We start from the raw sequence: 27,215 nt of genomic DNA on the forward strand, positions 1-27,215 counted from the left end.
AACCTTTAATCTTTATTTAGCATATGAGTAGTAGGATTCAACTGGGATTTGAGTCAAATAGAATGGTTGTATAAAAAAATAACATAAGAACTCTTTTTATTCAATAAAGCGACGACTTATACCCGCCCTATCGCCAAAGCGCTCCGAAAGACCCTCAAATGCCTCGGTCAGCTCAACTCCTTAATAACCTTGCATCGTAGTGTGACAAAAATTACACATCATATACCCCATCTCCGCTCTTCTTATTTTAAACCGCTTGATTCCACGGTTGCTCTCTATAGCTCCAACTTAGCGTTATACACGCTTTTGTCTCGTCCACCAAAACAATATCACCAGCAAAGAGCATACACCATGGAACCTCATCTTCCTGGTTAAATCATCCATGATAAGCACAAATATATAAAGACTCAAAACATATCCTTGGTGTAACCCGATTGTAATTGGAAATTCACTACTTTGCCCTCCCACGATTCTCACGCTAATCACCGCGTTCTCATACATATCTTTAATTATATCTACATATTTACTTGATACCATTCTCTTCTCTACTACATGCCAAATTAGCTCCCCATAGGATTTTTCTAAGATCTACCTGACATAAAATCAAATTTGTTCTACGAAATAGCGGTTTCTTTTCTCAGGTGGGCTTCGATGGCCTCCCACAATTTCATACTATGATTCATTAGTTTTATCATTTTATGCCTCTATAGTTATTGCAACTCGGGAGATCACCTTTATTTTTGTAGATCGGAACTAAAATGCTTCCAATCACTTAGCATTTTCTTGGTATGTAAAATCTTGTTAAAAAGGTTGGCCAACCAAGATACCCCACATTGTCCTAAGTTCTTCCACACCTCTGTTGGGACCTCATCAAGGCCTAGTATCTTTCGTCCTATCACCTTTCTTAACGCTTCTTTAACTTCAGCCACTCCAACCTTTCGTATATATCTATAGTGTGTGGTGTCTCAAAGCGTAATGCATTCTTCCGGGCCACTCCTACTCGAAGTGTCTCCATCTAGTAGGTCAGTGAAGTACATTTCCCATCTCTTCAAAATGTCCTCATCCCTCCTTACGAGGACTCTACCATCATCACTCTCAATACATCTCACATGATAGAAATCTCTACTCCTTTCTCTAATTTTAACTGAAAAATCATCATCAAAAAATAAAATACCAAATTAGAAAAATATGATTGGTTGCACAAGATGGGAAAACACCCTAATGGAGTACAATTTTAGTAAAAATAATGTTTAGTGAAGGAATGCTAAACTTTGATGACAAATAAATAATCCTATGGAGCAATCATTTCCTGGTATCTTGGTTTAACCGTAAATGACTGAAAGCATGCTTTTTTAAAGACAATGTTACCCATAGAATTTGGGCTGGGTGCATGGTGGGCAGCATAGTCATCAAGCCATAGCCTAGGTGATAAGGCGGTTCAGCCTGGACTGTCGCCTGATACCTTTGTCCCCTCTAGGGTGATAAGACCAGTAATAAATTATGGAGCAGAATGCTGGTCAATAAAAAACAGCATATACATAAAACTCGTGGTACAGGTGTTGATCCAATCCTCACCCCTTCAAAATTGTAGAGAATGTATAAGATTGATTACAGGAATTTACATATCCCTATTTAGTTACAGTTGTACTCTGCAACCATGTATGATATAGTAACCCATTTTCTGCATTATTGCTTTCCTCACAAAGGTTCTTATAATCTTATCAATGAGACAAAGTATGAGATTTTTTAGACAGGCACCAGAGAGGTATCACTACAAGACCAGCACACTTTTTGCCATGAAGAGGACTGTGTTACCAAACCCACTATAATATATCTAGGGCACCCCTTGGGTTACTGACAAGTCTGGCATGCAAATTTTGAGGGCCATCTCAACAATATGGAGCACCATGTGTTGGACTTTTCTCGTCTTCTGCTACCGTTAAAACAAAGGAAGGACAACTCAGCCATCAGACTGCTGCATAGATAAAGAACACGTGGACCAGAGGTCTATCAAATCTCACAGCTAAACTCAATCATATGACCCACCGTGTATCAGATTTCCTCAAACTTTGAAATGTCTACTAAAATTGACTTGCTGATTCTGTCAAGTGACAATGCTTTTGTGCAGAAATCTACCACATAAATAGAGGCTGATGTCAGCAACATGACCACAAAGTTTGGGACCCAATTGATTTATCACATGGCAGATAAAAATATTTTCAAGGGAGACCATGTAGAGGTATCTCTCTACAATGCCTCTGTAGAAAACCTCTTCCCCCTAAGACAAATCGATTCTTGTCGAGTAAACAGTGACAAGAATAGGAAGGATATGATCAGAAATTATTGCATTTGGTAAAACCGTAAAAAATAGAGACATCGATGGGGCACAAATGAAGGAAAATCAAATGAAATGGATTAGCAATGTGCAATGAAACTAACAGATGCACCAATGAGTAACAATGTTCATCATTGACGTTTAGACATTGGCAGGGAAGGCCACATATGACTTAGAAAAAGAGAGGAAACAGTTGGTGCATAAAGCAGCAGATAGGTCTTAAACAGAGTAGAATGGCAGAACATGCTTCTTGTATTCAACCCAAAGTAGTTCAGGTAAAGTAGACATTTGAGTTATTGTTAATCAAATATGATTGTCTTTAAAATGTTTATGATGTACATAACTATAAGACCAAGGCCCAACTTTATAAAACCATTGGAAAGCAAATCGAATGGATCAGTTGGACCATCAGATCCATAGACAAGTTAAGATTTTTATGCATGGATCAAACCTCTGGATCACCTGATGCAGTTGCGTTCTCGTGACTGGACTGGGACGACCGGAAATGGAAACCCAAACCGAGAAGGAACCAGACCAACCCAGGTTTTGGACCAACAAGGGCTGGAAGAGATTTATTTCTTTGTTGGGTTAAGAAATGTAATCTTTTTATTTTATTTGGTTTTACTTTTGGTAGGAGATACAAAGGACTTATTAATTTCCTATTTCGTTTCAAGTTTCTTAGGCTCACTTGGTAGGATTTCATGAAATATTTGTAAGGTTCGAAATCTCGGCGAGTTGGGTGAAATTTTTTTTACTCGGTTAACTGTTTCAATGGTCAAACGGCCATATTATGACCTGAAACTTGGTGGGAAGCTTGTTTTAAGGTTAATAAACATGCGTAGAACTAAAATTTGCACAAATATTTGAGCATGGCAGTGTTGTAGAGTTGCAACCTTGTTTGGCAGCAACCATCGAACTATTCTGGAGATTTTATGAAATATTGTTAGAAAAAGATATAATATGATATTAAAACAAATAAATAATGCATCTAAGCCATGATCAAAACATACCTCAACATTAATTAACTAATATTTAGAGTACTAGAGTAACATATATATATATATATATAATTGAATTCCATCAAAAATATATATTAACCATAAAAAATACATTTTATGTTGATAGAAAATGTATTTTTTAAACCAGAAAAATAAAAAATAAATATATATATATGAAAAAAAAAAAAAAAAAACTCTGTGAGGTCATAGATCGGCCTCTAGTGTCTAACATATAAAAATCTAGCGCTATCCAACATGTATTTATGTTACTACTTCATAAAAAATGGTTTTGGGGAAAGTGGTTTACCTTCCAAAACTTAAAATGTGTAGATCTTCAACTTAGAGTGATCTTCAAGGCAATAGATGTGATGATGTAGCAAATCAGTGGACAATGGAGTGATTTCGTGTTCAAATATGAGGATGAGCCGAATTTCGCCGAGACAGTTGAGTTGGAGTCGAAATTTTGATTCCCCCTCACAAGATTGAGTATTTATAAGCCTTGGTTGGTATCATTTTGGTATCTTGCCGAAATGGTACCGAAATTTTGGCCGAGATACCAAAATTTCGACCGAGAGACCGAAATTTCGACTGAGATGATTACCTTTCTATAATTCGTAGCATACCTCGACTCGGTAAAAAAAAACACGACATTTCCGAGATCTCAGCATGATTTTGAACCATGAATATTTCACAGGGTCATAATTGAAAGTAGGGTATTCAGTATGTTCTTTTTTTTTTCACCTTATTTATAAGAAATTGAAATGAATTTCATCTGAAATAGTGAAATAGCAGAAGATCTATTTTACCAACTTCACTGAAATTATTTCTTCCTATTTCACACTTAGTTGTTTAATGAACACATGTTTGCACTTGGGACACACACAACTCAGCCGTATCCCAACTAAATGGGGTCGGCATGTTTGCACTTGGGAAAAAAATGTCATTTACCTCTCTACCTCTCTCCCCAAACTTAATGCCACTCCCTCTCTTCTCTCTCTCCCTCTGAAACCCTCCCTCTACTACCCAATTATCTTCATCCCTGTCTTACACCTAGTAACGAGTAATGACAGAATTGAAGCTATTCATGTTCTCTGACCCCGCAGAGGGTTTTGTAATTTCTCTTACAAAACCCCTGACAAGGAAAACACTGCCCAATCTGCAAACCCCCCGCAGTCCTCTCTATAACACAGTTCTTCATCACAATCATCAAGTAAGCTCTACCAAAATCCTCCCACACTGTTCTTCAATTGTATTCTATGCTCTAGTAATATGCATTTTCTCTTTGCTTCTGTCTTTTGTACAGAGACTCATCTCAACCCCTTTTGTTTTACAGTTTGTAATATTATCTTCCTTTTATCTGACCAATATAAAAATTCGAAATGTTGCCACCAACGAACAAGGTAAGCAATTTCCTCTCCTTCAGAAAAATTACACTGGTAATTTGCTCCAAAGTTGAAGATAAGATCGTGGATGTCAGGTAGAATATTGGATGGAAATTTTGATAATTTTAAGATGGTTGTCGGGAGTCGCAGCTATACCACCTCTGTGCAGTTTCTCAATCCTGCTCTAGGTCTGGTGGCTCAGAATTCTGGAACCAACCCATTTCTTCTTCAAATCTTCCATTTCAAATGTATTCAATCTGAATCTTTCTGAGAGCAGATGAGGGAGGGAAGAACAAAGTGACAGGCTTGCTGGAAAATGGATTATTGGTTTTATAACAGACAACGATGAATGAGAAAGAAAGAAAGGAGAGAGATGAGGAGAAGAGAGTGACGAGTTCCAGCTCCACCCTGATTTCTTTGTTCGGCAGAGGAAGAACATGGAACCTATTCTAAAAATTAAAGTTACCAAATGAATTTCTTATTCAGAATTTTTTTTTTTTTTTTTTCAATTGACGCAACCAAACAATTTCAATTTCTTGACCAAAACCATATTTGTTGACTAATTTCAAGAAATCAATGATACCAAAGAGAGCCTTAGTTGTTTTAGTTTCTTTGTTGAGTTAGCTCCCTAATGGAGACTAGTTTCTATTCTACAGGGGTCTTTCTCTCATAGAACCTATTCTAAAAATTAAAGTTACCAAATGAATTTCTTATTCAGAATTTTTTTTGTTTTTTCAATTGGTGCAACCAAACAATTTCAATTTCTTGACCAAAACCATATTTGTTGACTAATTTCAAGAAAGCAATGATACCAAAGAGAGCCTCAGTTGCTTTAGTTTCTTTGTTGAGTTAGCTCCCTAATGGAGACTAGTTTCTATTCTACAGGGTTTTTTTTTTTTTCTTTAGACATGGTTTTCAACTCACTGCTTAGTAGTGAATAGAATGAAATTAGATTTGGTTTGAGTAAGCCTGCATGGCCTGTGGATAGCTTGTTGGCTGTCGGTTCTTTTCTGTTGCTCGATTCTGTCATATCATATCAGAGTAAGTTCTTCCTAATTGTATTCTTCTTCCTTTCCTCCTTTACTATTACCCTTCTCCATCCTTCCTCCTTTCTCTATTTCTTCTTATTGCTTTCTGTTCATTCGCTTTAACTGAGTTATCCTGTTCTAGCAATATTCACAGCCACCGAACGATTTAGATCTAATCTCTTGCGTCGCTCATCTTTTCTCCCAAATATTTTGGGCACTCATTATTCACCACCCTAGGGGGTGACCTGAACCTAAGGTTTCCTGCCCTTGATTTTCATGTGCCATGAGATTTAAGTATGCATCCAAGTCTGGTCAGTGCGTTTGCCAGACCTGCTTTCAGAATTTTCATAACCATTGTTGGTGTAAATTAGAAGAAGAAGAAGAAAAGGGAAAAGAGAGAGAGGAGAGATGGCTGTAACCTTTGGGAGTCACAATCTAATGTTGAGACTCCCACTTCATCCAATATTTATAATAGTGACATGTGACAGAACCCTACTAAGGGCATAAAAGGAAATAAAGGACATAGAAGGGAAAACAATATAAAATTACTGTTCACATGAACAGAGCTGTGAACCCCTTAATCAATATACTTCTAACAGGTTTCATATTTGATGTGAGTTTAGTTAATAGTTTCGTGGATTACGGATTTTACCTTGGAATTTCAGGTCAAACCGAGCTTTCTTGAGTGAGTTCTCTCCCGTAAAATCAGCCCTGCTCTTCTGCTTGGCCTGCTGATTGATACGTTGAAGGAGAAATGGTGACGCTATTTTAAATGTCACCTTAGTTCCTTTATTGCATAAATACCCCTCCTCTTTTATCTTAATTCAGTCTCCATCCATATTAAATATTTAAATGTTATTGCCAAGGTAATCCCAAGCCTTTAATTACTAATTACCTTTGTATCCCTTACCCTACTTAACTACCATGTTGCCTTAATATTCTACTTAACTACAAAATTATCACCTTCTTATGAAGTTTCAGTTTATTTGATCGCCACCACTTCCTTGTACTTGGATTTTACTTGTTTGAGTGGGCCCATAATCAAACAGGGTTTTTTGGAAGCCTAGACTGCATCACCACCAGTTGTCCACAAAACATACTCAAACTGTCCAATTCAATCAATTCATTGAAGGCCGCCTGACCCTTAGAATTCTACCTCATTGAGTCCTCACCGTTGCTACCTTGAAGTGTCGTTAGATGGAGATGGGTACCATCAGAAGAAGAAAGCAAGAGGCAAGGAACTGATGTTGGGTGGAATTGAGAGTAAGAATTTGATCACTGGATTTACAATGCCTTCTTGACCAGAGATTTTCTTCGGCAGAGCGAAAAAGAAACATTATTTGAGGTGAAATCCTTATTGTTCCAAGGATCTTCGGTTGGCGTACTTTCATGGGCCGCTAGCCCCCAAAGTAGCCAATTCAAGGCACTCATCCAACAGTGCCGGCTTGTGCTTGCTAGTCGGCTGCCATTCAACTGTCCATTCCTATTTGCCCCTGATCCCCCCATGTTGTGGTCCCACTGCAGGTAGTCATAGCCACCGGCTTTGTTGCAGCTTTTCATCTGTCCAACATTGCAAACTCGCCATTGTTTGCTCTCTGCTTAAAAGAAAACGCCACAACAAGCAACAGCCTAAGACAATTCTCTCCAACATAATTGGCAGGGCATCTAGGCGAAATGATACCAATCGTTTGATTCAACAATCAAATGTTGCAGGAAGAAAATGAAATAGAAGAATAAGAAGAATAGCAAAGGGCTTGGATTTCTAATTTAAATAAAATGACTATTTTACCCCTCCAGATTGGGACTACAAGCATGTGCTCATTTAAGTTCAGCGCAGATATGACCGAAAATCTTTTTTGACCAAAACACATAAATGATTTTTTATCTATTTGTGGTTTTTGTACTTTATCAATTTTTTTACATAGAAACAAACTCCATAAATGATACCAAAAGCAATCAAAACTGTTTTGTGAACAAAAATCAAAAAGAAAATGATACCAAAGAGGGCCTTCCTCATTTTCCAAATCTTTTTTAAATAATTAATTTTTTTATCACTATAAGTGTTGCTTTTACAAGGAAAGGAGCAGAAGACCATGTGTACAATATATAAGATGACAGTAATATATCTAGTCATTTAACATCATATGTATAAATTTAACATAAATTGAATTGACTTGTTTCTGATGTTAAAGTGGCATCAGAGTTTTGGCTGTTCACCCAGCTTGTCAAAAAATCGAACCATGTACTGTTTGACTCCTACAGTTCAATGTGCAGTTTACTTTTAAGAATTTTTAACAAACCATAGTACACCTCACTTTGAAAATAGAAGGATAATAAATCATGGAAAGCTTACCTTGGGCTTCAGAGAAGGGACCCGCATTTTAATCATTTCTATGACCTCTTTCTTTATTTGTTGGAACCTATCGTCCTTTTCTTGTTTTGCGGACAACCCCAATTCAACCATCTCTTTCAAGTTCCTCTGTTGCAAAGACAAAATAGAGTAATGTTAACCCTCCTCCAACTTATAGAAAACAGAACAGTCTTGATTATATCCAGAAGCTATAATTGAAGGTTTTGCTTAGAATCAAAGCCAAAGGCCTTCTACTTCCCATTTTTTCCAATAAGCAAATCCTGATACTGAGGCAATAATTGTATAATGCCTTCATGCAGAAAGAGACTAAAATATCCTATTAATAAGCATTAGCATTTACTTAATAAGCATTAGCATTTACCATCATCTAAGCCTCGTCCAAACTATTTTAAGATGTTCTTATTAAGCACTAGATTCCATTCCAGAAGTCGTGGAGGGAAGATGGAAGCAGTAGATGAGATGAGCCATAGATCAATTATGCAGTTGCATTGGACTAGTTGGATCAATATGATCCAATATGAAGGCATAGGCCAAAGCTTGAGAGGCCCACAAGGTACTGGCATAAGTCCAACGGACTGAACTGTGTTTTGGATAATTATATACATTGGCCTTTTATTTTTATTGATTTTTTTTTTGTAACAGGCCTAAATTATAAGCCTATAAAGTGGGATGAGGTCCACATATGACTATATGAGATTATTAGTTAAGTTAGAGAATTCGAATTAGATTAAGAAAAATTATCTAAATAGAGTTTTTTAAGCTTATTCACCTTATTCAATATGGGAGAGTGATTAAGAATCATTTTATGAGTCTAATTAGGAATTTTCTAAGGGTATAAATACGTATATGCCCCCCATCTATTCTATCGACTTCTATAGTGATCTTGGTTGTTATTTTTTTAAGATTTCTTTGTAGAACCTTGAACTGCATTAGTTAACTGCCCTAGTGAAAAAATACCTTTAATGTTTTAACCTGCACTAAGTGGCCAAGAATAGTCATTAGGCGATTGACTAACTCATCTGAAATTCTTCCTTGGCAAGACTGCTGCAACAACCAAGAAAACATGGGATTAATTTTCTCAAATTTTTGTTTAGTGAACAAAGATTATATAAGCAGAAAGATAAAATAAAATAAAGCACAGAATCAAGTCCTAGTGTTCTGCTGAAAACAAGCTCGAAATTGTCAAGTTTTCCAGTACCGCCAATCTAGCAACTTTAGCAAGCTTTTGTTTCACTTCTCGAGGCAATCTCCGTTTGACTGCTTGTGAGGAGGTATCGGGATCCTGGACTTCCGAAACTGGTGGTCTAGCTGTACAAAAGTAAAGAAAAGATTAAGCTAAATAGAAATATCTTAAGCATTCTCAGACATCAAGAATTGGAAGTCAGCATTTTTGCAACTTACATTCTGCAACTATGTTTACTAGCTCCCTAATGGCCCTTTCAAGCATTGTGCCTTTTGGCCTAACACTAGAACCTTCCTTTAACTGCATGGATGGCGACTTCTGTGTAAGGATTACATACCAAACAAGCACCAATCAAATAGCTTGCAGGGGAAAATAAAAGAAAATATCAAAATGAGAACAATTACACAACTACACAATAGATAACATAATGAAAAACTACTATCAGTCCACCAAATTCTTTTTCATGCATTAGCCATTTGAACTAAGAAATAATGCATTTATGCAGAGCGCAAAAAACATATATACCAAAATGACACGTGAAAACTCAAGTTGTTAACAATACAAAACCCTCGCACTTACCAGGGATCAACACCCGATCTCTTGGCTCTGACACAATGGTACAACCAATTTATCTAAAAGCTCGAGTTGTTAAACAATCTATACAACCATTGTTCAGAAACTCGCCGAACTTTTGGTTCGAAATGGCCAAAGACAAAATGACACACGAATCAGGGATTCAATACTATTTCGCTCAAAATTATGGGGTTTCACCAAAACCCCATATCGTATCATTTCGGCGACACGGCCTAGAGGCATTATATATACATGGTTTCAACATTTTGTCTGTTTCACCTGTGGGAAGAAGAAAATACACATTTCTTGCTGATTTTTGCCACCTTATCTCTACACACTCCCGGAATACTTGTTGGGGTTGCCACGTCACTCCAACGACATCGTTTGCTACATATTGGTAAAGATTTGGCCACATTCAATAATTCAAGGTATGAACTTCCCAAAAATGAATTTTTTGCCAAAAAAAAAAAAATGATAAGTCCCAAAAGTTGGTGATGAAAATTTTATATGTTAGACACTAAAGCCTACTACCTCATGGTGTCAGGTTTTTTTTGCAGCAGAAAGCACTGAATCGGAGTCCAGAGCAAATGTTGGCGGCTATGGTGGTTTCTCTGGTGTGGGGGAGCATACATCTTCTTCATTCGTTCCCAATGCATATGAGTATGACACCCACTCACAGTCGCAAACTGAATCGTCCTTTTTGAACAACCACTTCTCCTACTCAGACCGTCATTTGTACATGATGGCAACAATATCAAGTCACAATGGCTCAATGGCTGGTTCTTGACAATACGGTAACATATTCCCTAGGATAAGTTACCTCCATTATGTAGATGAGGTCATTTACAAGGCAGTTGTGGAGGACTTCGAGCATTTCTTATGGCCAAGGATAAGAATTTTGATCCTGAGGCCAGGTTTGAACCAGCTCAAAACCGAGATATGGGTCGAAACCTGGTAATCTTTTGGGTTAACTCAAAACCTTGGTTTCGAAGCCCAGATTTTTTATTTTTTTTGTAGCCAATTTTTTACTATTTAGACCCAGCCATGCATTATTTTCACAAATGGTACTTGTGGTGTTGACCCAAGTTTGCTAGTGTACTTTGAATGATGTTGTACACTAGCCCTATTAATTTATTATAAATACTAAGTCTACAAACAACTTAGATACTAAGAATGTAAATAAGCTAATAAAATAATCAAAATATACTTTAGAATACCAATTGTATTAAAAAAATGTATTTGGGAATAAAGGAGGTTTACCTTGAAGCTCCAAGAAGTCCTCTTTAGGTTGATATTGCTTGATAATGCAAGAAATAGAAGATTGCAAAAAAAAATGATTTTTTTCAAATAATGTATTTATGTGTTGATACCCATGAAACCACACTCTTCTCAATTGAAATTTGGCAAACAAGCAATGTTTCCATGAAACAAAGGCATAATATATAAAGCATCATCGAAACAAGTCAAAACCAGTAACAAATTGAGTTCAACCCTTGGTTTTGTCTTGGCCCAGCTCGAAACCACGAAATTTCGGTCAACCACACAATATTGTATTGTTGAGACTTGGAGTTAGGACTTGGGTCTCTACATGTTATGTTACATGTACTTTGTAGTTGGTACAATCTTATAATTAATCAATATTATGATTCTTAATTCATGATGCACAATTTACTTATTTAACTTGCCTTTTTCTGTATTTTAGTACTAAAAAAATAAGTAGAATAGGACATATTAGACAAGGTATACAATAGGGTTTGGCGTAAAATGCCAACCAAGGTTGCAAATCCAAACCATCACTCTGTGTGACTTTTCTTGCAATATAAAGGCTTACATATGTTTATATGGGTAAACATAAGGTTTCCCTGAATTATCGGAGCATAATATGATCGTTTGTCCCCTAAAATAGCCAACCGAAAATGACGGGCAAAAAATGAACTTTTTCATAGAAATTTTGACTATTTCAATAGATTTTGGTAGGGGTGCCAATTTCAGGCCGCACCGGCAGGCCTGACCAACAAATCTCAATTAAAGCCCAAGCCCCACTGACAGATAATAAACGGGACCATGCCCGCCCAATGTAAGCCCATTTAGTTAAAGGGTGGTTACAGTGTAGGGGGAGAAATTGGTCAAGCCCAATCAGGCCCGAGCGAGCTCAACTAGTAGACACCAGCCGAAAAGTAGACTGATGAAATACTCAAATGGAAATCCATAATTTAGAGAGCCCAAAATTTCAAAAATCGGTATCGGATTGAGCAGATGGGCCAATGCATAACAAGATTTCCTGTCACCGATCCAACCAATATCAATCCTGGGCCAATGTTTCTCAAAAATGGGCTGATCCAACCTATGATACCTTTTTTCTTTCATCCATGACACAGCCTTTCTGGAGAAGAATTCACTGGTCTAAAGACAAGATAAATAGAAGAATCTCAAAAAGTAACAACACCGCATTCAATGCCTTTTTTACAAGTCAAAATTTATTGATGAATCTAAAGACAGATAGATAAAATTAAGGCCACAACCAAATACCAATATACAAAAAGAAGAAGAAGAAAGAAAACCACCAAAACAAGAGACTATCCTGAAAAGAATTGTACATTCACCAACAAATTCATAAATGACATGCGTATCCTGAAAAATATACCAACCAATAGACAAAGACAATCGGAGATTCTATTATTTGCACAATTTTCAGTTGGATGACCAAAATTTTACTTTCTCAAACAAAAGGACAGAATTTGCCAACAAAAAAGCATTGATCATTAAGAGACTAAACTAAATAAGCATAACAGTTGCACAATCTTAAGATAAGAAGTAACTGTTAGACATTAAAAAAGGAAAAAATAAAATAAATACCAACATTTTTTCAACAACAATAAATAAAATTACCAATTAGTAATATGTGATACAGTTAGTTAGGTATTTTTCTTTTAATCAGGGTTATCTATGTCCTTTATTATTATTTTCTTGGATCAGCAGAGTTGTGTTGAGTCAAGGAGTTGAGTTTCATTCAAACTCTATCTCCAAAGTAGAATATGATTAGGAATGCTTATTTTCCTTAAAAACATGAATGTAATCCCATCATATGAGAAGATTGGATTGAATAGAAATTTTGATATTACCAATCGCTGATCGAATATTGGATCTCTTCCCCCTCTACTTCTGATTATTCTTCCATATCAGGTCTGGTTCTCTGAACTCCTGTTACTTCTCATATATTTCCTCTGTTCTTCTTAGTTCTTCCTTTCTCTGTTCTTCCCCTGTGTTTTCTTATTCCATGTCTTCCTTACTGTTTTCTTGTTATTCTTACAGTTGTCTTCCCCCCTTCTCTGTGCAGGCAGTACTTGCGGATTTGGGGAAAATTTTTAAAACACAATCAATTTAACTGAGTTCGAGCTGAGGATTGGGAAAGATCTTCCTCGGTTTGGAAGCGACTCATTATCTCCAGTTTTAGGTCAAAACACTCAAAGAGGGCTGTGAGCTATGAGAATCCAACCTGAAACTAATACAGGTCCTTGTCTTCAACTAGTCCTAGTTTCGTCAAATCTTGTTTCAATGATCCTTGATTTATGGGACTAATATTAGATCATCTTAAGAGGTCCATGAGTTGGTGAACTTCACCTGAAATTCAGGTTGTTTGGACTTCAATTGGAAGATTATTTCACCCACAACCAATTAAGCTCTACCACTGGTTTAGTATACATGATTCTAAGGTAGGGGGTTAGTATTCCTGTTAATTACGACGAAGGACAGAATTGTTTGACTTACATAAAGCCTCTTTTTTTTCAGATTAATTCTGTTTTTTCTTTCCATTCCAGTTTTAAAATTTTCAAACAAGTTCTTACTTCTTCAAGTTGTTTCCGTTTTAACCCTAACTCACTTGGAATTATAGACATGTCCCTTATTTAACTTTAATAAACTTTACATCCCTGACTTGTCCCTTCCCCAAAAGGGTCCCAAATTATTCTTCGAATTCCAGGATTGCCATTGTTCATTATAATTGAGTATGTCATTATATTGGTAGGCCCAAAGTAATGAATACATCAATATGACAATGCAAAAGTAAAAATATAAGACAAGAACACTCAAGAGAACCATTAGTAAGACGGGGATTTTCAGAAGTAATGAATACTTACAGCAGTCTGGGTGAGGTACTTGCTACCAGAAGAATTAAGGTCAGGCAGTTCACTACTGCCATTTTTATCCCGATGCCGAACTTTTGTGGATGCCTCTAGCTCATTCGTATCACACAGTTTCTTCGGTTGAGGCTCAAACTGAGTGGAAGCACTTTTATCCCTATAAGCCTGATATGTAGTATCAGCGGATTCACTTCCAGCTTTCAATTTGTTATTGAGCTCATTAGACTGGACAATTCCTACCATCTGCTTTTCACTCTTCTTTACTTCCGCTGGAAATACAGAAGTATCCCTATTCGAAATTTTAGAGAAAGAACTATCCAATTTATTATTACTAGAATCAGCAGACTTCTTTTTGGAAGTCCCTATAGCAGTATTCAATTGATTCTGCCCTTTCCCATCTTGATACCGTTCACTTATAGCAGGCAAACTTAGAGGACTAGAAGACTTGCTCCCCACCAATGGTGCGGTCCTAGCTGCAGCTTTCATCCTCACATTACCCATTTTTGCATGTTTATTTTCTAAATGCTCACCATCCTTCTCACCACGAGCTTTCATCAAATCTTTTCTTCTGCGTTTCTTTGGTTGTATGTCAGAAGAGACAACCGGATCGTTTCTAGCATAGGAAATAGAAGAAAGCAAGAAAGGAACAATCAAAAGTTAATAAAATAATGAATTAACTTATGATATCTGTGATATAACAAACAATGCTTCCTCGTATGGCAACCAAAAAGCACATAAGACACCATATAGAACAGCCTACCCCCTGCAACATGTGCTACTGATTCAAATGTTATTATCAATAGGTATGACTTTGAACACAGTTTTCATCCATGTGACAAGCTCATATAGCTGAAACTTATATACAAGGGGTGGTCCATCAGACGGCCTACACAATGTCTGCCACCTGATATTTAACAATGGTTACAAAGTTCATAAGCTTCGGCAAAGTGAAACACATGACTGAGTTTTCTTCATGGGTCGTATAGTGCTGCTATACATGGCATGGTATCCACCATGTGGACACTTAGTTGTCACCCCAGAAGGTCCTACATGTCCACCCAAACAAATTTAATATAAAGCTTTGAAATCTTTTGAACAGTCAAATACAAGGTAAGCCCTATGGTGAGTTGGGAGACAAAATTTTAAAAGTAGCCAATCAAGTGGTTCCACCATCTACCAACGGTATAAATAACCACTTCAGCCTTCTTTGTGGCTCAAAAAGGTGATCTGTGCAGATACCCACCTTATGCCATGTTCTCATAACTCCACTACATTTTTCTTTTCTGTCTACCAATGCAAAAGCATATATGTATATATAACTCAAATTCAACATACAAGCTCCTCAATTAGAGTATTCATAATCTTATACAACTGGGTTTCAGCCAGTACCCTCCAAATTGAATTACACTGGAATGACTGGATCATTTAATCCTGTCTGTCAAGATATTTAGGGTACATTAGATGACATTGGTTGTTAGTGGCTGTCAAGATAAGGGGGTTTGTCCCAATCATATTATAAGTTAGTTTAGTTGGTAGTAGAGTCTTAGGTTTAAGTCTAGTCGTGTCTTATTTCCCATTCCTATTGTAAGTGTAGACTGTTACTAAGAGTCTGTTTACTTTCTTATAAACATAATAGAACATCACCACAATAGACTAAGCTGAGTCTATCGTGAGGTTCAATAACCCTCTCTCCTCTTTTCTCTTCTACTTGGCAGGTATTGGTCCTAAGTTCTGGGTTTGTCACATTGTCTATGGTTTGGGTGATCCACTCTGATCCGAAATGGGGTTTGATGCAACCTAGGGTTCAACAACCCTGGTTGTAGGAAGCTATGGGCCCACCCGAATGAGTAACAACCCAATTAAAGAAGATAATGGCAATGTCATAATTAATTGGAAACCTAGCACTCTGTTGGGAGGGTTATGTGAAAACCGGGGCATACTAGTAATTTAATTAAAAGAAGGGGGCAAAGTTTTGGGCTTTAAGGAAAGTTTTGATTAAATAGAAACAAATAGAACTATAAAGGGTTTTATGAAATTACAATTAAATTGGGATTTACCAGTAAATAAGAACTATCATCTTCTTCCCCACAATAAAACTGTAAGGCCAACAGAAGGGTTTGCTTACAATGGCTACAGTCTCTCGACCATGACTCCAATTGATCGTAAATTTCAGGATAAACTCCCCTATTCTTAGCCTTATCGAATTCACCCCACAACAGGTTCGATATCAACCGAGGTAAGCTAGAGATATTTCTGAAATTAGCTGAGGCGGAATTATAGAAATCGGTGCTGGTTGAAGGCTTTGATCTCACGACAGGACTGAGCTGGATGGCAAGACTCTAGGGTTTGATTCGCTTATGGACTACGGAGGGGCAATCTATACACAGAATACAGGTCAAACCGATTGATAACCAAGGAGATTGATCAACTCCTTTCAATTCGGTAGGTAAACAACAGCCAAAAAAAAAAAAGAAGAAGGTGAAGGTGATAATGGAATAACAAAGGAATGATGGAAAGAAATAAAGGTAAACAAAAGAAGGACGCAAGGAGAATTATAAACGCAAGGAAAGGAAGAGGAATAGCGTAAGGAACTAAACTGTAAGAAGGAAGCAACCAAAGATGAAACAAAGAAAGAAGAGAGACAGTATGGCCAGCAGGCACACCAAGGTAACATCCACCACGCTTAACTTAATCCAAACAATCTCATTCCAATCTCCAAACTTGGTGCAATGCTTACATATCGTTAGTGTTTGCATATTGTATGGAGGTCCATGGACCTCTATACCGTGGGGTTCTATTTGTGGGTTAAGTAGTTTAGCTTTATTGTTTCCTATCTCTATTGCAATTAGTTTCCTATCGTGTCTAGGGACTTGGGAGAGCAAGATAAGAGTTCCCTTCCTATTATAATTCTGTTTTGCATATTATATAAAGTTCCGAGTCTGGTACGATAGAACTCATTGTCTATTGTCCAGTCCCTTCTCCCCTTCTGGTTCTCTAGGAAGTCAATATCATATCACATGTATATAAAAATTAAAAAATTAAAAAATAAAATGAGAAAATAAAGTTTTTTAATCAAACTCTAAAACTGAAATAAAGTTAAATCAGACCATATCTCCTAAATGCTACTAATTTTATTTCAAATCATATCCTCCTAAAATGCTACTAAGTATCTAACTCTGACAAGATAATAAAATCACAGTTGTCAAGGAAGCGCCTAGCGTCCAAGTGCTGTTTTTGTGGTCTAGGCGACCAGCGTCTTAGTGCAAGACGCTGGTTTAATTTTTTTTAATATTTTTACTCCATTTTATTACATATCAGGCTCTTATTTATGCCAAACATCATTTAAACAAATGATTTTATAATTGTTATTCCATTTACTTAAGATATTATTCATAAATCAGCAAATACCCACTATTTGAATACAATAAAAATAATTAAAAATTCATTCAAAATGATAAGAAGTCAAACCCCAAATTCACGAACAAAAACTGAATTTTCGATTTTAGGGGCAATCAACTTTCAAATGCTAGGGTTTTTCTCAAATCTAAAAATTTCATAATCTTATTGTGATAGAACATCACTAAAAACCAAAAGAGCGACAAAATAATCTTTTGTTTTGATATCTAAAAATTTATTTCCATTTAGGGTGATTGTAAACAGCATTCACACACACGAAATATGGTTTGACCGGAACATAAATCCTTCAATATAAATCAGATTTAAGCAATCTTGGATTTGTTGGAAAGCTGGTTTTATGCTCTACCTAATACACAAAGTCACATATAAAAATAAAATCATTTGACTAGTCAAACTTATTAGAGAACAAGAACATTTCTCTAAATCGAAAGCAGTATAATTACTCATAAATAAGATCATATTTTCCAATAACAGTATAAACCAAATGTGAGACTAGATATACCTTACCAGGACTATAATCATTTCCAAGAAACTAAATAAACCAAATGTTTCAAACTTTCGATAGCTTGCTTCTTCAGTTCTGTTGTGTGTTGTCTTCTAGTTCTATGTTGATTTCTTTATGACTTGATGTGGCTTATTATTGATTTTTGGTGACTTGATATAACTTAAATGTTGATTTTTGATGACTTGATGGGGCTTAATGTTGATTTTTCATGACTAGATGTGACTTAATGTTGATTTTTTATGATATAAGGTATGTATTGTAACATATTAAATAATGTTAGAAAATAGAGCGGGGGAAAAACACTTGGGCGCCCTAGTCGCCTTGTCACCTAAGAGCTTAGGCACCACTCCACTGCCTTGGATCGCCTTGAGAACTATGAATTAAATTACATAAATATCCCTGTGACCCTGTGCATAACTGCATCAGGGTTGGCTAGGACTGATATGGTCCCTGGTCCCAATCCTTGAACCCATGCTTCCTGCTATATCCCATGAAAAAGTCGCTATCATTCAAATAAATAACATAATTAATTGGGAAATGAAAAGAACTACTGAGCATAACATACAAATACGATAAATCTATTTTTTTTCTGCAAAAGTTATGCCATCACATTTCTGCTCTACATATTGAAGGAAGAAGAGTCTGCAGACTGCAAGTAGAAATAAGCACTACAAAAATCCTTTTAAACTCAAAAGGTAAACATGAGGGTGGTTCTATCATGGATTAGGCAGTTCTGAAGAAAATTTCTCACTTTTCTTTATTTGGGTGCTCAAAACCAACAAACAAATGGAACTTTGACATATTTTGCTTCAGACTCTCCAAACCCAGCTCAGACTCCAATCAACTACTTTCATAATCCAACTTTATCTGTATCATTTCAGGAATATGCAGGTCGTGCTTATCACCCTCCATGAAAAAATAATTGTACTAATAATATAATATATGAACTTTGTCCTTTAGTGTCCATATGTATACCGGATGAGCATACTTTCTATTTTTTTTTTTTTTTTCTCCCATTCATAATTGATGAGTTTCGAGTAATTCCCTGCCTATCCTACCAAACAATATCAAGGGTAAGGGCAAAAATGCTCCATTACCTCTGACATCTAACTAACAAACACTCAAGCGCTCCCCAATCTTTGCCCTCCAAAATGCTTCATTACCTGGTTGATTGGAGCTCATCAAGTCTGTCCTCCAATCTTCTTACATCTACTGGTCTGGCATCTTTGCCCTCCCCAAGGCCACCATCAAGGCCATTGAGTCCATTTTTTGCTCCTTCCTCTGGAAAGGTGAGGACCCCTCCAGATTCCTCCACCCCATCCGTTGGTCCTCCGTTTGCCTCCCTAAGGCCGAGGGGAGGTCTTAGCCCTAGAAGGATTAAAGATGCCAACTCCGCTGACATCCTTAAGCCAGCTGGAAGATTGCTTCCAAGCATAATAGTATCTGGGTCTCTTTGGTCTACTCCTCCCTCCTCCGTAATGACTCCTTGTGGACAATCCCTCTCTCCAATAATGCCTCCTGGATTTGGCGCAAAATCCTCCAGGCTAGGCCCCCTTGCCATGGAGGTCATCCACGATAAGATTGGTAATGGGCATTCCACTTCTCTTTGGCTTGACAACTGGCACCCTAGGGTGTTCTCTTCAAGTGGAGTCTAGATTCGTCTACTCCTCTGGCCTAGCCAAAGACTCTCCAGTCTCTTCCATTATCGCCTATGACACTTGGGCACCGTTTGACAACATTCCATTTCTGCCATTTTTGCGTTTTCTTATTCCCAAAAACGGAGAAACAACCTAAAAAGCGTTTGATAAAGTTGTTCCGTTTCACCCGTTTCTAGAAACATAAATCAAAATGTATACCTATTTACAATTCTAGAAACAACTTTGACAAAACAAGTTGGACTTGTTTCGTTATTTCTAGAAACGGATTTGAGAGAGAAAAAAAAGGTTGTTGTGCCGAATAAATCTCTCAACTATTTAAACCTGAAAAGAGGCAACCGAACCCTCTCTCCCTTTTGGGCATCTGATGATACTATTGGGTTTTTAGTGGCATTATGTCTGTGAAAAACATTTCGAAAAACAAGTTTACCAAACACCAAAAAAAAATCCGTTTTTGTTTCTGGAAACGTTATCAAACGGTGCCTTGGTTTCCGCCCACCTCCCCTAGTCTCCTTCCTCCTCTAGAAAATTCTCCTCTCCACTTGGCATCTCGTCCATAGCCAAGGTATTTCCTACCCTTGACAAAATCATCTGGTTCAAATTCCACATCCCCTGTCATAGCTTCACTGTTTGGAGAGCCCTCTCTAATTGTCTCACCACCCAAGCTACTTTATCCACCGCCATATTCCAATGTCCCCACTTGTTGTCTTTGTTGGAACGGTATTGAAGATATAAATCACCTCTTTTTTTACTGCCATTTTTTCTTCCACAATCTGGAAAAGAGTCCTTGCTCACTGCTGGCAATCCAGGAGATCCCCCCCCCTTCCTCTCTCTAGAAAATGGATTTGGATTGACATGACCTCTGCAGGTAAAACCATTTGCGACACTGCAAGAAAACTTGCCTTTGGGGTGGGTTATTAACCACATTTGGATGGAGCGAAATCTCCATCAATGGACTTCCAACTCTAGGTCTTTCGACAAGATTTAGAATGCCATCTACTTTGATGTCTACTCCAAACTCTACCTTATACCTGCCCTCCCGGTTGTGAGGTTCCCCGAGGAATAATCTCATTGTTTCCTCTTGGGACCTTCCCTCCTCCATCTTATACCCATTCCCCCTCCCCTTCTGGACGCAGCATCTTTTTTTGATTTTTTGTGGTTTTTTCTCTCTTTCTTTGCCCTAAGGGGTTGTATATCCCCCCCTTCTTCCTCCTTGGTAATGATTTTCTTATTTACCCAAAAAAAGACTCAAGCCCCAATCGATATCTCTATCAAAATTTAAGCTTCTAAACTTCAAAAAGAGTTTGATCAAACAAATAACCATTCAAAGAAACTAGAAAATAGAAAGTTCTGATGAATTAAAGGGCTGTCAAAGGAATGTCAATAAGAAACTCACATGCGTTCCAACTGCCCCCTATTAACAAAGAAACCATTATGCTTCACTGGTGACTTGTCAACTTGAAAATATTCATCCTGCAGAAGAGACCATTGGACATTAGTAACAGAAATTTCATGGCAAAGAACTTTCTGAAAAAAAAAAAAAAGACAAGAAACAAAACAAAACAAAACAAAAAACCAAGTAAAACCATATTAGAAATAATGATCAAAGTGATCATGAAACAAACACAAAAAAACACAGTAGAAAATATCATTCATAATCATTGCCGTGTACATTATGTTTAACCTTCTGAAAGAAGGATCTAGACACCCTCTTGAGGGGAGGTGTAGAGAATCAGAAAAGAAATTTTTTTATTGAAATAAAAGTTTAAAAGTAAAATGCATATAAAACTTTAACCTTTCACAGACATCAACCAAGGTATTTCAGCCTGTAAAGGATTGAAGAAGACCCCCCGGAAAGAAAAAAAAATCCCACAAAGGAGTATTACTTTGCTTTGAATACATAAGAACTAAAAGCTAGACAGTCAAGTGCAAAACTCTGTATCTCAACAGAAAGATTTTCCCCACTATTAACTAATCAGAAGCTAACTACTGAGTACCCTTAGCAACCATGCCACAAAGAGACCCACAGAAAAATAAGAATCATGATACCAACCAGCTCAGCATCATCTATAAAAGAATCTTCTGTGTCATATTGATCATCATCAGGAACATTATCAAGTTCTTCCTCATCACTGCTTTGCTTACCCTGAAAACAGTAAGTTGTTGAGTCACAAATCAGGGTCCAAAATGATACAATTTGGCAAAAGAAGTAAACACAAACTCCATTACAAACATCATACAGGATCGCAATAATTGTGAAAACTTCAAAGCAATATAAAAGACCAAGAGGCATAATCCATACCACGTACAGACGTTCAATTTTCTCAATCACAGCACTAAAACGATTCGAAGGAGGCGCATCCTTCACGTCATCTTCCGTAGGTTGAGCCTTTAAAAAATTAGAGCACAATTATGAAAATCCTTAAAAAAATTTAACCAAAAGAATCTTCTGAACCAGTGTAGGAAGGGACATGCATAAAAAATAATACAGATTAAAAAAAAAAAAAAAAAAAAAAAAAAAACAACAACAACCCAGCATCTCATTCATGAAAAACACAGACCCATGTGAAGATATGCAACAACAACAACAACTCAGCCTTTTCCCAACTAAATGGGGTCGGTTATATGGATCCACGAGAGGGTTGGGGAAAAAAAGCACACAAGAACATCCCACCTAAAAGCGGTTGGCTACATGGATCTTTGCCCTCCAAACAGCTCTATTTGAAGTCATACAAGAGTCAAGACCTAGCCTCCACATGTCGTTCAGTACATCATCATCTATGGTCATTTTAGGCCTGCCCTACCTCTTTTAGCTCTTTCCATCTAGATCTGATCACTCCTCCTTACTCCCTAGGCCTCCGTTGAACATAGCCATACCACCTCAAATGACTTTCTCAAAGCTTGTCCTGAATCCGGGCAACTCCCCAACCAGCTCTAACCCGGTCATTCCTTAATCTCTTCTATTTTAGCCGCAAATCCATCTCAACATCCTCAGATATGCTATACTCAACTTATCTATGTTACGCTTCTTGACAGCCAACATTCCGCCCCATACATCATAGTCTGTCTTACAATTGCCTTGTAGAATTTTCCTTTAAGCTTTAGAAGAATATATTGGTCACACAACACTTTAGATGCACCTCTCCACTTCATCCATCCTACTTTAATTCTATGAGCAGCATTATCTTCTATATCACCTTCCTTATTTATGGTCGACCCCAAATATCTAAAATAGTCACATTGCAGTATCTCTCTCTCTTTAAGTTTCACCTCTTCGTTATCCTTCCTTGTGTGACTAAAGTTACACACCATGTACTCTGTCTTTGATCTAATTATCTTAAGGCCTCTTGATTCCAAGGTAGATCCCCATAACCTGTTTTTGTCTCATCCACCAGAAAACAATATCATCCGCAAAAAGCATACACCAAGGAACCCCATCTTGAATGTTCCTGGTTAACTCATCCATGACCAGTGTATATAGAAAAGGTCCAAAATTTGAACCACGATGTAACCCGATTGTAATTGGGGACTCAAAACCTTGACCTCCCATGGTTATCACACTAGTCACAATGCCCTCATACATGTCTTTAATTATATATATCTGCTCATAAATTACTTAATTCATGCAATGATGAGGATTTCTCTGATAAACTTGGTCAAGCTTATGCTTTAAATTGGGTGTCACAGGAGCATAAAGTTACTTTATTGTAATCTGCAAATATCCTTGTATGTACAAACATGAAGGCAGTAAAATACTCAACAGAACATGCAAAAACACAAACAAGAGCATGAAGACATCTTTTAGTGTGCGTTAGGCGTGTGCACACACACATACAAGAAAGGGCGTACCCGATGCACGAAGCTCCCACATGTGCGAGGTCCAGAGGGGCGAGAACGACGCAGCCTTACGTAGACACAAAAGACAAATGGAAAATATTACAGGCCCGATTATGCAAAATTCTGTGTATGCACCTTGGCAAAAGCTACCTCATATTTCAAAACATTGTTTCCTTTTTTTTGTTTTCAATAAGAAAAAATAAATAACATTATCTTTGTTTTCCTCTATCCAGGGAGTGGTGAGGGAAAAAGATCAAGCAAAGTACACAAATTTGCATGTATCTACGAAATGGAAAAAATTTCTATGATATATGAGATAAGAAATAACGGTAACAAAATATCCCCCAGTGTGTGAACAGTGATGACTTCTCCACTTGCCCAAAAGGGACCAATAAAATAACTAATTTGACTCACACTGAAGGGCTGCATTTAAATTTCCAGATGCAACCTTAGGTAGACCCACGCAATCAGAAGTTTATTGAATTTCTTCAGTTCTGGAAAGACCATTCTAAACCTAAGAACACCAAGTCCCTGGGGTTAAAAAATCCAAGACCAATAAACTAGATGAGACTTTGATGAGTAGACCTATACCTTTCAAAGGAAGTCCAGCAGAATATTCTAAAAATTGATTTGCCATCGAGATGTACTTGCATAGAGATGAAAAATGAGTGAGGATGCTTGCAACTGCTGACTCTTTTAGAATAAGCTTACCCGTTTAAAGATTTTACCAATGTTTCCCAAAATCCATCTTCTCTCTTACTTCTTTCTATCACTGGCTCCTAAAAATTCCAATTTATAAGATGTATGGAAAACATGTCCCAGGCAAACCAAGGAGCTTATTCCCAATCTATAGGGCAGACAAAAAGCCAATTCTGCCAAGTTTATCACCTTAACCACCACACACACGGTATCCTGGAGAAATTAAACCCAAGCCAAAACAGCCTCAGCAAACAAAAGTACATCACCAAAGCACTCCATAAAACATGGTGCATCATTTGCAGAATAAAGGTGAGATACGGACACTAGTTCAGTCATAGAAAACCTTCCAAAAGACCTTCCTCCGCAGCTCTAGTAATCATCCTTCCAAGGCCTCATGATCAAAATGAACAAAATTAAAAAGAAAATAGTGTATTCCATTGCCATAAACCTCTTGAGCTCAGAAAGATACCTTTATGATTTCCATTTATGATTATAGAAACCAGAACCAACAAGCAAAATGCTTCCATCCAATCTCTAGTAACACTGTTATACGCTTACCCTTTTCAATTTTATTAATTCCTTCTTTCCACAACTGCAACTGTTCCTTTTTTCTTTTACAACTAACAAATTTTGTTATGAAGAGAAAGCATAAGACAATAAATAAGAGTTTGTATATGAAATGACTGCCCACCAATGAATAGCATTCACCAACTGATCAGCAAAATTGAAAGGAAAAAAAAGGGCCAAAACCCCGGACTAAAGAACATGGGTAATATACAAGGGAGATTCTTTATCTCATCTTACTCATCATCTAGGAAATAGCCATAACTCTAATGAAATGAGAAACAAGTTCTGAGAATAAGAACATGCAGTCATGCACAATCCTTCAGTTCAGATGCTTAGGAGATTGCCTTGAAGGGTATAAAAAAAATCTATGGGTTACGAATGTGCTTAAAGGAAATGGCATTCTAATTTAATTGGAGAGGTCTAAACTTATAGTCCATATCAGGTCATAAATAGGAGGTGCTTTTATTGTTCTCCATCCTTCAGTTTTAATTCAGTGAAGCTTCAATCCATATCACTGAAGAAATATTTCACTATGGCACCCCCGCACTTTTGCTACCATACCCTCACACTTTCCAGTTCCACTGCACTTTGGGCAGCAAGGTATCAAGAGCACTTTCTGGTATCAAACCTTAAAAAATAAAACTTACAAGCTTTTCTTCCGCTATTCCAAAGCCTAAGAATTATCAAGAGCCTCTCTTTTATAAAGTCAGATAGCATCAAGAATCGGTGGGGTTACGATCGTAGAAAGGATTTAGTGCTCCTGCATATCACTAAAAATACATTCATTATCAGGTAATCTTTTATATTCTCCTGTATTGAAAAATTAGCTAACAGGTCAATGGGTTCCCCTGCTATGTGCTATAGGAACTGAAGAGGTTTCAAGTTTGTTTTGTGGAAAATCCCATGCAAGTCACTTTTGAAGCGTGTTATTTGATTATTAAGTGTTCTCCACTTGGTCCGGCGATTTCTGTACAATTATTTCTCTTTTACATTTTGCCCCAATCCTAGGGATTATCCTTCAAGCTTAATATCTAACCGCAGAACTAAGGTAACATTTCCTGAACACCATATCTGGAAACTGCAAAAGAACAAAATATAAATTGCAGTTGCTGAGTTCTGCACGAAGTGGATTTAACTACGGTTTATACCAGTTTTCATCAACTAATACAGCGACAGATTTTGTGTTGAGAACCTGGGGTAACAATGTTGAAAGATTATGTTTAATCAATGGTCACAATTTCATATGGACATCCAAGACTAATCTTTTCACTTCAGCCTACAGTCACCTTAGATTCAGCTCTCTCAAATCAAACCCCACACTCAAAATTCACCACAACAAAAGAACACCTACAAACTGAAAATCTAACTAAAATACAAAACAGCCAATTGAGATAAACAAGTACAATTTGACCACATTCATAAAGGGCATAAACCCCAACACAATAACAATCACTGCGATAAAACCACTGAAACCCACCACCATACTGACCATTGAAATACCCACAGTCGTCAAAATGCAGTTTACCGTAAACCCTCAGCCAAGAATTCAAAACCAAGCAACAGTTAACAACAAGAAACAGCCAAAATCAAATGTACGAACCCTTACCGGAGCAATACGAGACTCAAGCGCCGGGTGAGCGCCGGAGGGAGCCTCAGGCGCAGGAGCAGGAGATCTATTCGCCTTCTTGGCATCCTTAAGCAGCTTCTTCCAAGACACGATGGTGGTATCACCCGGATTGAGCTCCACGAAGAACCAAGACCCACCCTTCGACGTAGAAGCAGACGATAAAGAAGGAGCAACACCAGTGGTGGCCGTCGTTTCAGAAGGAAAAGACGAAGAAGAGACCACCCTGGAAGAACAACTCCCGCCACCGATCTTATCTTCCTCCATGGTGTCTAGGTTATTCAAATCGAATGTAGGGAAAGCGACATTGAAGTAGGTAAAGATGAAATCCTCAAATACCCATATATGAGAAGGATTCCATGGAAATTTTTTAGGGCCAAGGAGGATGCGTGTTAAAGAAACAAAGCATAATCAAGGTGGAAAGAAATGAACTACTGTAATTAGAAACAAGAGAAAGAAAATCCAAGACAGATAGAGAGAGAGAGAGGGAGACAAGTGCAGGTTGGCTCTTGTTCTTGGCAGCCTACGGGTGTGCGCGGGATACTAAAAACTTGTCAGTCTTAACCGCTCATCAATCTTTTTCTTCTCTTTCTCCCTTGGGGTCCTTGACGCTTTGGGTCAGAGACTCGGAGTCAGACTCCTTAGTTCCCTCTTTTTTTTTTCTTTTTTTCTTTCCTCTAATTTATTTAGAGAGAAAATTGTCCTGGCTCTAATCAGATGACTCTTGGATGAGAATCTTTATACAGGGTGAGTGGCATATTCCTATGAAAGATAAACATTGGATTGGAACAAGTTTGACCCCATCGTTCGAATCTGTCCGTGATCTTCCTTAAGTCCGAGTAGTGCCTGTGCTTAGATTTATGATCCTAAATGTAGGTTAAAGTTCAAAAACACAGATCCTG

General features: G+C 37.4%; 1 protein-coding gene across 5 annotated transcripts in view; it reads right to left on the bottom strand.

Annotated features, from left to right (window-relative positions):
• Positions 1 to 26,929, bottom strand: part of LOC122058343 (ubinuclein-1) — a 33,240-nt gene extending 6,311 nt beyond the window's left edge. Inside the window, exons 1-9 of one of the 5 annotated variants that reach the window (XM_042620991.1) lie at positions 26,296 to 26,929; positions 21,889 to 21,975; positions 21,640 to 21,732; positions 20,983 to 21,059; positions 14,007 to 14,622; positions 9,516 to 9,615; positions 9,313 to 9,422; positions 9,072 to 9,158; positions 8,097 to 8,222 (exon numbers count right to left, since the gene is read on the bottom strand). In XM_042620991.1, the coding sequence (XP_042476925.1) occupies positions 8,097 to 8,222; positions 9,072 to 9,158; positions 9,313 to 9,422; positions 9,516 to 9,615; positions 14,007 to 14,622; positions 20,983 to 21,059; positions 21,640 to 21,732; positions 21,889 to 21,975; positions 26,296 to 26,580 (1,581 nt within the window). In that variant the 5' untranslated portion in view covers positions 26,581 to 26,929. The remainder of the gene's footprint in view (positions 1 to 8,096; positions 8,223 to 9,071; positions 9,159 to 9,312; positions 9,423 to 9,515; positions 9,616 to 14,006; positions 14,623 to 20,982; positions 21,060 to 21,639; positions 21,733 to 21,888; positions 21,976 to 26,295) is intronic. The other 4 variants (XM_042620990.1, XM_042620989.1, XM_042620988.1 and 1 more) reach the window with 4 other exon arrangements.
• Between the last annotated feature and the right edge of the window lie 286 nt (positions 26,930 to 27,215).

This window comes from Macadamia integrifolia, chromosome 12 (genome assembly GCF_013358625.1).
Source record: "Macadamia integrifolia cultivar HAES 741 chromosome 12, SCU_Mint_v3, whole genome shotgun sequence".
Classification (NCBI taxonomy): Eukaryota; Viridiplantae; Streptophyta; class Magnoliopsida; order Proteales; family Proteaceae; genus Macadamia; species Macadamia integrifolia.